Consider the following 11,686-nt stretch of genomic DNA (forward strand, 5'->3'; position numbering starts at 1 on the left):
TTTCTTACTGTAGGTTAATTAACAATAGAGACAACTGTCAGGGAGGTCAGCCAAATGCAACCCTTGAATTTATTTATCCAATGTTATGAATTACTTTGATAAAAATAAACCTTAAAAAATTGATGAGCTAGCTTGGAATATATTCAGTCGCCATCTCCGCCTGAAGCAGATTGAGCATCAACATGGGTCATTTGCCTCCATGGGTTACGGTTTTGAGTTAGCTTGTCCAGTATCGCCAAACTGAGTTCGGTCCATGCCTAAATGTTATCATGCAATCGTCTTGGTAGTTTGCCTCGTTTTATTTTTATTTTGACATTACCTTCCATGTAGATTTTTCTGAAGCTGTATTTTGTCCTTTTAGTGTGGCCGAGAAGTTTTCGAACTTTTAATTTTATTGTTGCTGCTATTGGTTGTAGCTTCGTTATATTCAATAGGTCTTCTATTTTTATGTGGAATTACTTATAAAATCAGAAATTTATTTTTATGAAGTTTATGCCCTTTTTCTCACCTCAAGGAAATATCCCAGACTGATGATGGAACATCCGGGCAAATCTGACGGTGGCACGATTGGCACAGTCATATTCCCATTCCAGTTTGTAATATTAGAAGAACCTAAATAGAAGAAAGTTGGTGAGGTTTAAAACTTAAGTTATACAATATATATTGGCTTCATATTTAAAATCACAAGATACATTTTCAGTGCAAAATTTCTGTTTGAAGTAAAAGTCACTCAATCCCAAATCAAAATCTTCATTGCATAATTTTGATTTTTGAAATGAGTGTTTTTGATGATGCAACGTCGTTGCAAATCCGTGCGCAATAGTAGTTAGGCTACATATATATACAGTACCATAGTTTCGTTACTAGCCTAAACATACACAATGACTGAGAAATAACTATAAAGAGTAGCCTACAGCTGCTCTGTAAATCATATTTACAGCACCAAAAGATTATTACATCTTTTAACTTTCGTAACACTCGCCTACTTACTGTTGTTTTGCAAAGTTTCTTTTATCTTGCAGATTTCTTTTTCAATGGTTTTGGTTCTCAAAGGCCAAGAGCCTTCGAACACTCGATTCTGTAAATGTTGCGTTTGTTCAAGTATTCTTAGCCTACTATAAGGTCTTATTGTAGCCTACACATTTCACTCGCATGTGCTTATACATAGAAATACAGTTAGTACTGAAATTTACATAAAATGAACATAAAAAGCTGGTTCCAAAATAATTCACATAGAAAATAGGTCCAGAATAATAAGCGTACTTGCAAATCAATTCTTACAGTGTGCTTTGCCCGTTTGGATAAGACAACAAATAGACTGGGCTGCTGCTCAGAATGACTGATCCCATAAAACTGCACTTTTTGTTTTGTGCACTCAATTGACTGAAGAAACAGAATACTGCGTCTAATATTTATACTGATGAGAGATGATGCGTGATGAGAACTGAATCATGTGGAACATCTCCAGACAGAGGTTCATCAAATATGATCTCCCTGCCAAGTCTTTTGTCAAATACTGCTGAGAATTTTATCAGATATATTCTGTATTGTATAGCATTATGTTTATGCCTTGATTATTTTCATACCTGTTTCAACATACAAGTGATATTTTTAATTGGCTTCTTGCTTCTTGTGGTAATTGTAGCATGAACTTTAATTGTTTCACCGAAGCTGTAGCCTCCTTTGTCGCATGACACCATGACATTAATAGATCCGCCTCCGAATCTTCCAGAACATCCTTTGCACTGTTTGACTATTTCTCCTGGCTGTAAAAATGCATGTTATATGGTTTAAGTAATGTCGATAATAAAATGAACGCAGCCAAGCAAACAAGGAACTTTCTTGTAGGCTAAGTACTAAATTCTAAAACAGTAAATATGAGCGGAATTAGGTTAAACTTTAATAAAAACAATAAAAAAATAACCACTGACGTTATTGTGAATAACCACTGACGTTAATACACATATTGTGATTGCTTAAATGTTGATTTATTGATAAAATATTACATGTAGCAACAATGCAAGTTTTTTGTGTACTCTGCAGCAAACATGTGTTTTTTCAAACCTTATAGTTCTATAAGAATCTAAGAACGGGAACTAACAATAGCCTACGTAGTTACGGCAAGAAGTGTCAATTTAACTTTAAGCAATCTAGTGATACAAAGCGGATAGATGTTTCATACCAAAGTCTAACTAAAAAATCAGCTACCAACAGGAATTACGTACAAGCGTTTTAACATAGCCTACTGTGAAGAAAACAGAAGGATATCACGCAAATTTAAAGCATTGCATTTTAAAAGAACTTTTACCTTACAAATTCGACTTTGTCATTAAATTTGTTTCTCCAAAACAAAAGAAATACCGCTGCTGGTCACGTAGAAAATAGTGTGCGTTGAAATGATATCTTTCATGGATAACCTCGTCACTCCATACGTCAGACCACCTGTTGTCACTAACCTTTAGCTTGACGTCACTGCTGAGGTCATGACCGCGCATGATTGTAAATCGTTTCGACGATTTATAGTTTTGGATTTTTCTGATTCGATCAACAACAGCTTTCACATTGTACCGGACCCAGCCTAGTTCTCCTGAGATTGAAATTGTGAGAGAGGCGTCAGTTTAATGTTTTGTTTCCGGCCATCAAAGAGGCAAATATTACTTGCCGAAACATAGCACAAGTTGAAGAGTGGAAGCAACAAAATACGAAAGTTAAACGAACGAGAAGGAAACTTTGATTTATTGAGCTTCCATTTCACTTCACGATCCTGTCAAGATGTGACATAGAAACGTGGCCGTTGGTATCAGTCTTGCTCTGAAATTCGTCGGAATAATTTCTGCTTAGGTACGGTTAAAGACAAAGTCCTTAGGAGCCCGGTAATAAATATATGTACGCTAAAATAGTAATAATCAAACATACAAAAGTCTTCATGATTATAGTTTGACAAACAAAATTGACTTTTGGTCGGTCGGAAATGTATTTGCTTTTGTTTTTGCTTAAATAGATCTTTCGTTTTTCAGGAACCGAAAAGTTAAAGGAGACACCGCGTAGTCTTTCCACTGTGTGCTTGCATCCAATCTATTTCTTATAGAAATAGTCCTTGTTTTTTTGAATGCAAAATTAGGCTAGTTCTTTACTGAATCAAGTTACCACGACTTCCGTAATTTCTTTACCCTTGAAAGGTGTAATGTTGTTTTGAGGGATTTGTTGTTATGCTGTTATGAGAGGCGGACATTTAATAACACCGGGCCTAAAATATTTCGACAGTCTTGCTTGTAGCTCACTGGTATAGTGGTATGACATCTTACCTTCAAACGAACATGGCGCTGTGCTGGGAAGAGTAAAACGAAACAGGTGTGAATGCTTGCCGGGGGTTAATACAAGTCCAGTTGTTTCTTTACCCCCTGCAAAGTAGGTTAATAATGTTGACTCAAAGTATGATTAAGAGATTGAAAAAATCTTGTAATAAGAGATTTAAAGTAAACTTGTATCCTGTGACTACTAATTGATCTTATTCATTTTATGAATTAGAGTCAAGTAAAAAATTCAACAAACTGCACCGGCTTTGTTTTGGCAATCATCTTTTCTACAAAAGTCTTTGAAGTCCCCCCCCCCCCCCCCCTTTGAAAACATTGATCACAAACTTCATCTTTGATAACGCTAATAAATTCTGTTCCTTTTTTGCCAATTTTTTTGAGACTCGTCTTTTCAATGTAAAACGAAATGCAAGGATTTTATGTCACTCAAAAAGTTAAGGGTTTCTTTACCTTCCGGCCATATACAAGTTTGATTGTCTATGTACGTCTCCGTATGCTTTGAGATGCTTTTTCTTTGCCAGCAAAACCCTTTGTTCACAGCCTTTCCTTCCACTCGAAACAGTATTCCTTAAAATGGAATGAAATGAATTGATCATGCAACCTTGGTAGAACGTTTGCTTGGTCGTTCTAAAAACACATCAAAAGTAACTCGGCAGGGCTGGATACTACTTTTTCTTCAACTAAAAAGTAGAATGCTGCAGTCTCTCGCCCACAATACAAAATTCATATCGCTCTTATTACGAATCATACAATCAAAGCTGTGATAGCAACTGACCTATTTGTCTTCTAAACCTATCTGTGGAATCTGTGTATCTAAAGTCCCTCTGTGGAACGTGTAGGCTTCCATACAGCAAAATTCGCCATTTTTGCAATTCGTCTGAGAATCATTGTAATCACTGTATCATAGCAAAAATGACGGACTTTGCTGCCTGGGATAAGCCTATTTGTGAAACCGACATAATCAAAGTTATTTTCATGATCGCAATGCAAAATAATGTTTAACACAGTCATAGCAACAGTAGACCGACAGGAAAAAAAACATAAAAAAGGAATACAAATTACAGTAACGCATGCATGTACAATGCGGAGGAAAATGCCTCAATAAACAAAAACAAATTTTGCACGACCACTAATCTAATCCTAAGTGCTTTCAAACAATCAGGAATGAGAGGGTCCGTTGAACCAGCATGTATACTGTAAAGATAGAAGCAACAAAACAAAAACTTCATCTTGTGTTGAACACCAGAACAACCAATGCCCAGACACACAGAGTTGCGTTACCGAACCGACTGAAATCTGGTGAGAAACAAAATTAAATCGGTTTGAATTGATCCAAATAAGAAGCTCACACGGTTGTATCCATTGTGACTAAACAAAACAAAGAACAAATTCCAGCGGCTTTTGTAATTTTGAGATACACTGTGATGCAAAACCAAAATTACCTACCAGATGGGCATTTCTATAAGCACAATGAATCCCAGTAAATGTGGCACATCTCTTTAATCTTTTTAAGAAAACAATAAATGTATTGCAGTAGTTGCTTATTCCACGGAACCACGGGGTCAGCATTTTCTGCTTAAAACAACTGACAAAATTTTTATTCGAGTTTTATTTTCGGTTAAAAGTCAATGCAATTTTATGTCGACGAGAGCTCCAAGCTATAAGGAAATTAAGATTTTTTAAGATTTTTTTTTTGCAAGCTTTTTATATATTGGAAATTTGTTTCCTACAGCTTTAGTGGGAAACAAACAGATAAATTTTGTTTAGATTTTCTTCAAACAACGTCATCAATAAAACATTCTTGATGACGATAGAACACTTGTAAAAATAAGTTACGGTCATGTTGCTAAAAGCAAAGTCTATTCAAAACAGAACATTTTGTTTGAAAAGAGTACATTACATTGTACTCTTACATTGTTACATTTACAGTACATTGTGAATCTTTTGACAGGAATCACAAAGAAAAATGTTTTTTAACTTTTCTCTTTGAGGATCTCAAACATTTGCAGACGAAAATTTATCAATATTTTTTTTACATATGGTCATCACGTCTTCCGTTGCCTACAAAGACTTCGAAGTGACACAAAACAACTTTACTTCAGAAGGAAAGAAAAAATATTTTTGAGCTCACCTAAGCCTCAATGATCAATGAAACTTTAAAAAACCTAATGTAAATCGCAAGATTCCTATAACAGCTGCGTTTCGGCTCTGGTACGCGTGAGGTTCACATTGCAACAAAGGAAAACTAAAACAAAGAATTTTTGAGGTCAAGCAAAATTTGCTTGGTTTCATTTTTTTTCAAATAGAACTGTTATTTAGACAAATGAACAAAAATAAAAGTTAAATTTCGTACCTCTGGTGTTGATTTCCTTTTTAGTACTGATTATGACTTCACCACTGATGACATCACCTGCTTTGTAGGAATCTTTTCCATCAGTGAAATTAATCTGTACTACAGCCATCTGGAGTTCCTTGATCACAACAAAATGTTACAAAGTGGTAGAACAATCAAATTACATTGTTTTTCTTTTGTTATTCTGGCAAGATCTCAGGCGGCGACACGCAATAACAAAATGAAATCTTATGTCGACAAGCAAAAGTATCATTTTTACATTCATTCAACTTCATAATAGGAAGGAATTGCTCACGGGGAAAAACCGTAAGCAAAAATGCAACAAGTGAAAGCAACACTTTAACTGTCAAAGAAGATTGTTTGTTTTTTGTATCTTGATCCTCGGACCGACAAAGCCTTGGTAGGTTATTCATGGTAGCTTCGCATATTTGTAGAGGATCTTGACGCAGGGCCGGTTACCGAGATTGGCAAAGTGAAGTTTTCCGATTATTGAAGTGTTGTTGCCGGGGAATTATTGCATCTACCAGGTGCCGCTGAATGGAGAGCAGTCCTTAGAAAGCGTTGTTGAAGCGCACACCACTAGAGCCGAACCAGCACCGCTTGATCTTGAAACTTCTTTCACGAAGTCACGGGCAAACCAACTGAGCTATTGGGACAAACAACTCTTTTTCTGTTAACCCTAGCGACTGGCCTTTTGTCAACCAATGCGACAGAGGTGCAGCTCACAGCGGGAAGAATAGATCAGTGGGTAACAAAAGATTCAAATTAAGCTCCTTTTTTGCCTTTATTCCGTCATAATATTACACTTGCATCACAAATGTGGCACGTGGTCAGCTTTCAGATATTTTTTTGTAATAGAACAAACTTAAGAGGTACCTTTGACTATATTAAAGCTGCCTTAGTAGCCGTAGATGTTGAATATTCTGAGTATTTAGGCAATATCTTCAAAATTGATCCTTGTGTTACACGTTTTGAAACTGACCTATCTCTAGCACTATTGGGTATTTTGCTCTCAAAAGAAATTGACGAACGTAAAACTGTCTTGACTCTTGAACTAACGGAAACTGAAAATTTAAGGTTATTTCAACCTGCAAAACAATTCTGACTACATATTGGAATGCCTTATTTGCTACTTTTATGAATGTTAGTAAATTGACGCTTTATCTTTGACGACTACATGATAGGCGGAATTAAATAAAACGCTGCACAGTGCACAATCCCACTTCACAAAATTAATACACAACGTTATTGAAGAATGGCTTTCATTCCACTGCGACTGCTGGTGTAAAGAACCTCATAATTTCGTTGGCGATGAAACAAAGAAAACTGGAACCTACAAGCGAAAGGCCATGCCGGACATTAGTGGGAAGTGGGAATAATTTATAGTTATGCAAAACCACGATTAGTAACTTAACCAAACTGCATAATACTGAACTATTTGCTCAAGCCTTACAACATATCAACTAGACTACTTGTTAAAAATCAAAGATGTTGATTAAACATCCTTTGCTTTTGACCGTTCACTAAATATTTTTTTTCCAGATAAAAGAAAATAACTTCACAAAGACAGATATAAATCTTTTGCAGTCCTTCTTACAAACCGAATACTTGAGAATGAATTGCATCTAAACTCAATTGACTTATTTCTGTCATGGTTAAAAAAGAGAGACCAGCTGATCACATTGTTTCTTGCTGACTTTTCACTTATTATACGTTGCTTGACGTTGAAACATTGCAAATTAGATGCAACCTAGGACAAAGAGTCCGCCATATGGCAGACCTTTATGGCTGCTGTTTCAAAATGACCATGCCGTAGTTTTGAGATTCCCAACGTGATATCCAAATTGGCATTTCATTTTTTATTGAATCCTTACATTTTTTACTAAGAAGTAATTGTCATTTTATGTCCCATTTTTTTTCCTGCAGATCAATATACAGCAGAGTAAACCTTAGATTGGGTTTTCACAATGGCTGTTAAAGCGTGCAAGTTAACTTTTGGTGATATAATAGATTTGAGTTCGTGTTTAGCAGCAGAATCTTTACTTACTTCACAACTGTAGATACAAACAAGCTGTTTCAGCCTGAAACGAATCGTTTGCATCCATAATTGTGAAATAAGTTATTAGAAAGCAAAATCCGTGATTTTTACATTAATTCAACATCTGCAGACGCTTGTAGACAGTCTGTCAACGTCTGCGAACACTCGACATCTGCAGACGTTGAATCAATGTAAAAATGACAGATTTTGCTGTTTAGAGAGCGAACAGAGAGCGATTTGTAGTTTGAAACAGAAGTTGGACATGCAAAAGTAAAACTATCTTTTCCAGTGCCTCTCATGGTTTTAGTTTGACAAGAAGAATTGAACAACTTTTTGATAAGCATGGTATCCATACACCACCCAACACACCAGCCCTTTTGACATTGATTGTCTTTAAACTTCAAATAAATGTAAAAATAATAGATTTGCCGACTGGAATGTTTCATTAAATTTCTGTAACAAGTATTTTGAATAGGATTATTCAATGTCTGACAATAGGCCTATGCAATGGGGTCTGACTTTTTCCCCCACTTCCAAACGCAACCAAATTAAAATGCCGCAGAAAAAAATACTGTACTTGAAAAAATAAAAATAAATCCTTAGAAAATAAGCTGACTGGAAACAACAAAAAGCAACAGGACAAAAGTTGCACTGTTTTTGCATTTCCCTTCTAAATTTTAATTTAAACCCAAATCTTAAATCTAAACCTTTTGCATGTAGGCCACTATAAAATATGTAAGTTTACATTGATAGTGTTCTTTATGAGCACAAATAAGGCAGCAAAACTATTTACTTTTTACCCACTGTAATAAAAAAAAGTAAGGCTTCCTCCTTGGTAGGCTATTAGCACCAATTACTTGCACTACTGACTTTTACATTTTTCTAGACCTTTGCTATATTATATTGATTTACTAAGACCTGTACTATGTTTGACATATATTGCTTTTCGTTGTGATGGTCAGAAATAAAAATGAACTGAAATGTTCAATAGAAGGAGGTTCGTTTTCTTGATGCATACAACTTGTTCACTTGTTTGTTTCAATCATTATTTCGGCACAAGAAAAAATCTTGGCTTACAGAGTGGTTCAGTGATTGAAAATTAAATCTCATCACCAAACCAAATGAAGTAATTTGTTTCTGGTAACCTGACAAAATGCCTACGGCGTTGAGACACGGCTTCTGTTTCGCGTTAATCTCTGACACTAATTTGATTATCCTGGAAAGATGGACAATAATTGGGTTAATACGAAAAGGAGGGATTAGAAAACATTAGATGTTTATTGTCGGACGCATGTTGGTTTGGTCGATCGCTATGGAGCAGCTGGCTTAATACAAATAAAATGTGAGATGCAGTAAAAATAAATAGTTAGTAGATAGTTTAGCGAATATCTTGTGAAGGAAGACATGTGAACGTACTTCGAGTACAACAAAATGACACGTGAAATAATCAGACTTAGATAACGAATCCGAAAGATGTGAACCCTGGACTGTGTGCCCGAAGATAGAGAAGAAGATCAACAGTGCTGAAATTTGGTTCATTCGAAGAATGATGGGAATTAACTGGATGGATGAGATCACTAACGAAGAAGTGTGGAGACGCTCTCGGTGCACCCCTGGCGTCCTCATCACAACGATCAAAAAAAGGCAAATGACATTTATCGGGCATGTCTACCGCAAACGCGGAATTGAACACTCGGCAATGATGGGGCGACTTCCTGGTCAGAGGCACCGAGGGCGTCCACGTTTGGAAATCTTCAAAAATCTTACAACATGGACAAACCAAAATTTTGAAAACCTAATTAGAACTATGGACAATCGATCGTTGTGGAGACTAACGGTAGCCGACGCCTTATTCAGGCATGGCCGATGATGATGATGAGATAACGAATGTGATTCCACTTTGTCATCCAAGTGTACTCAAACTTTTTTTTCATGGCCATCCAATTTTCTGCTCCTGAAATATACTGTTGGTGGTTATCCGAATGAAGATGCGGTTGCATATATATTTACAGCAAAAAATGACAAGGAAAAGTTTGCACTCCGTAACATTTCAAGATAATTGCACATACCCTACTGTATATACTGTATATATAGGCTACTGTATATATAGGCTACTGCATGCCTTTTACATTTACTGTACTTCGATAGCTTAATATTTACTCTACCGCCAAATTTGTTTTGTCGTTTCCAGGCTTACTTTTGATGATTGAAGATTTGAATTGAAGTGAACGGAAAGCAACGAAGCCAATCTTCGTGTGACCTTCGGGGCAGGCATGTTAATCAGTGCCCTGCTAAAGACACAGCTGCATGCTCTTGAGCCGTATCAAGTCAGAAATCTTTCGAGGGCGTCGTTCCAGGCTCTCACTACTCGGCTATTTTCATTAAGAGTGTCTCTGTCCAACCAGTATTGTTTTGGTTGCTTTTGTCATTATGCACCATCTATTGCTAGAGCCATGGTGCCATAGGCTAAGTCTCTTGTCTAAAGTGCCATCGCTAGCTCGGAGCACGCAATCGCACACACTCGCTTTTTGTACTAAGAAAATTATAAATCGTTGTAATAATGATGGCACTCTTATCTTTGGTATCGCCAGTATCACAATCATCATCACGTGCCATGTCCAATCCGAAGGCTGGCTGTCATTTGCACACGTCACGTTCTTCTGCTACTCTTTTTGAATGTCAAATGCTTGACTTGACAGTATCACAACACCAAACAAAAAAACTCGTATTGTTTATTTTATTCGTGTAACTTTACGTTTTTTTTTGTTTGTTTTTTTATGCAGAAAAATACTTAGTGCAGGCCCTTAGGGGAATCTTCAGGCTAAACGTGTTACACGTTGTTTTTTTGCATATTTTTGCAGTTGGTCAACCCAACTTTGATTTTAGTGGGTGCCGCAGTTTTTTGGGTCACGTGATCACCCCCAAATCGGGGATTTCCCCAGAAATCAAGTTTCAGCTTTTTTTACGGCATTTTTGTGCAATTACGTATTTGATTTTTTCACATTTTAACTTAAAAAGCACATACAAATAAGTGAGACAAAATAAACACAAAATCATTTGATTGATGACGTCATTATGACGTCATTATGACGTCATCACAGTTTTTTTTGCTTTTTTAACCTATTTTGGTCGTTTGCTGTTGGTTTTAGTTGGAGTACCAGTTACTAAAACCATTTCACAATTCCTAAAAGTAGTTTCGTCATGATTGCATCTTTTATGACGTCATCATTATATTATTAAGACTAGACAACTTGAAATTCAGGAACCAAAGGTAAGTTTATTCCGAAAAAAGCGATCAAATACTCTCATTACACTGGTCAGCAAAAAAATTTTTTTTTTGCATGTGCTTTGAGAACTGATTTAGGGTAATTTTGGGTTGCTGAATCCGAATCTGAGCTCAGCGACTCGTAGATGACTGCTACTTCTGCCTTATAAACGTCAATGTATTTTATAAGAAAAACAAGCATCACTTGCAATACCCCAGCCAGTGCCGGTCTTAGGGTATTTCGGGCCCTGTGCGGAATATGATTTGCGGGCCCTAATGACAATGATCCAATTCAATAGCGTAGCTAGGTATTTTGAAGGGGGAGGGGGGTTTTGACGGCCGGCGGGCGAACAACCTGCGGTGGGGGGTCTGGGGAGTCTCTCCAGAAATTTTTGAAAAATTGCTTTGAATTTGGTGCATTCTGAGAGCATGTTCAACAAAAATTTGAGAGAAATGTCGTGTGTGGCCTAAAAGCATGTAAGCTTGTAAAGGTGGCCCGACGCGACAATCTCAGCACTTGCCTCACCCTAAAGCCGCAACTGACTTCAAGGATACCGGCACTTGCTTGTGAATCGAATTGAATTTTTCCATTGGAAATGACAAAAATTGCTGCATTTTCTGAGTAAATTGCGGGCCCCCTAATTTGCCGGCCCTGTGCGATCGCACGGTTTGCACACACCAAAGACCGGCACTGCCCCAGCGTACCATCTGCTATA

At 36.8% G+C, this 11,686-nt stretch overlaps 1 protein-coding gene across 1 annotated transcript; it reads right to left on the reverse strand.

Annotated features, from left to right (window-relative positions):
- Positions 1–143: 143 nt before the first annotated feature.
- On the reverse strand, positions 144–5,776 carry LOC145785926 (arrestin domain-containing protein 1-like). Its single transcript, XM_082597620.1, has 8 exons — positions 5,668–5,776; positions 3,765–3,881; positions 3,306–3,401; positions 2,457–2,587; positions 1,587–1,766; positions 991–1,078; positions 509–612; positions 144–257 (listed from the first exon to the last, which is right to left on the reverse strand). The coding sequence occupies exons 1-8, from the start codon at positions 5,774–5,776 to the stop codon at positions 144–146; spliced, it is 939 nt and encodes a 312-aa protein (XP_082453746.1).
- Positions 5,777–11,686: the final 5,910 nt, after the last annotated feature.

The sequence above is a fragment of the Aplidium turbinatum genome, chromosome 16, assembly GCF_918807975.1.
Source record: "Aplidium turbinatum chromosome 16, kaAplTurb1.1, whole genome shotgun sequence".
In the NCBI taxonomy this organism is placed as follows: Eukaryota; Metazoa; Chordata; class Ascidiacea; order Aplousobranchia; family Polyclinidae; genus Aplidium; species Aplidium turbinatum.

Coding starts and splice junctions, on each gene's coding strand:
- LOC145785926 (XM_082597620.1), bottom strand. CDS start 5,776: ATGGCTGTAGTACAGATTAATTTCACTGATGGAAAAGATTCCTACAAA. Junction 3,882..5,667: donor AAAGGAAATCAACACCAGAG/GTACGAAATTTA, acceptor TTCCATTTTAAG/GAATACTGTTTCGAGTGGAA. Junction 3,402..3,764: donor AACTTGTATATGGCCGGAAG/GTAAAGAAACCC, acceptor CCTACTTTGCAG/GGGGTAAAGAAACAACTGGA.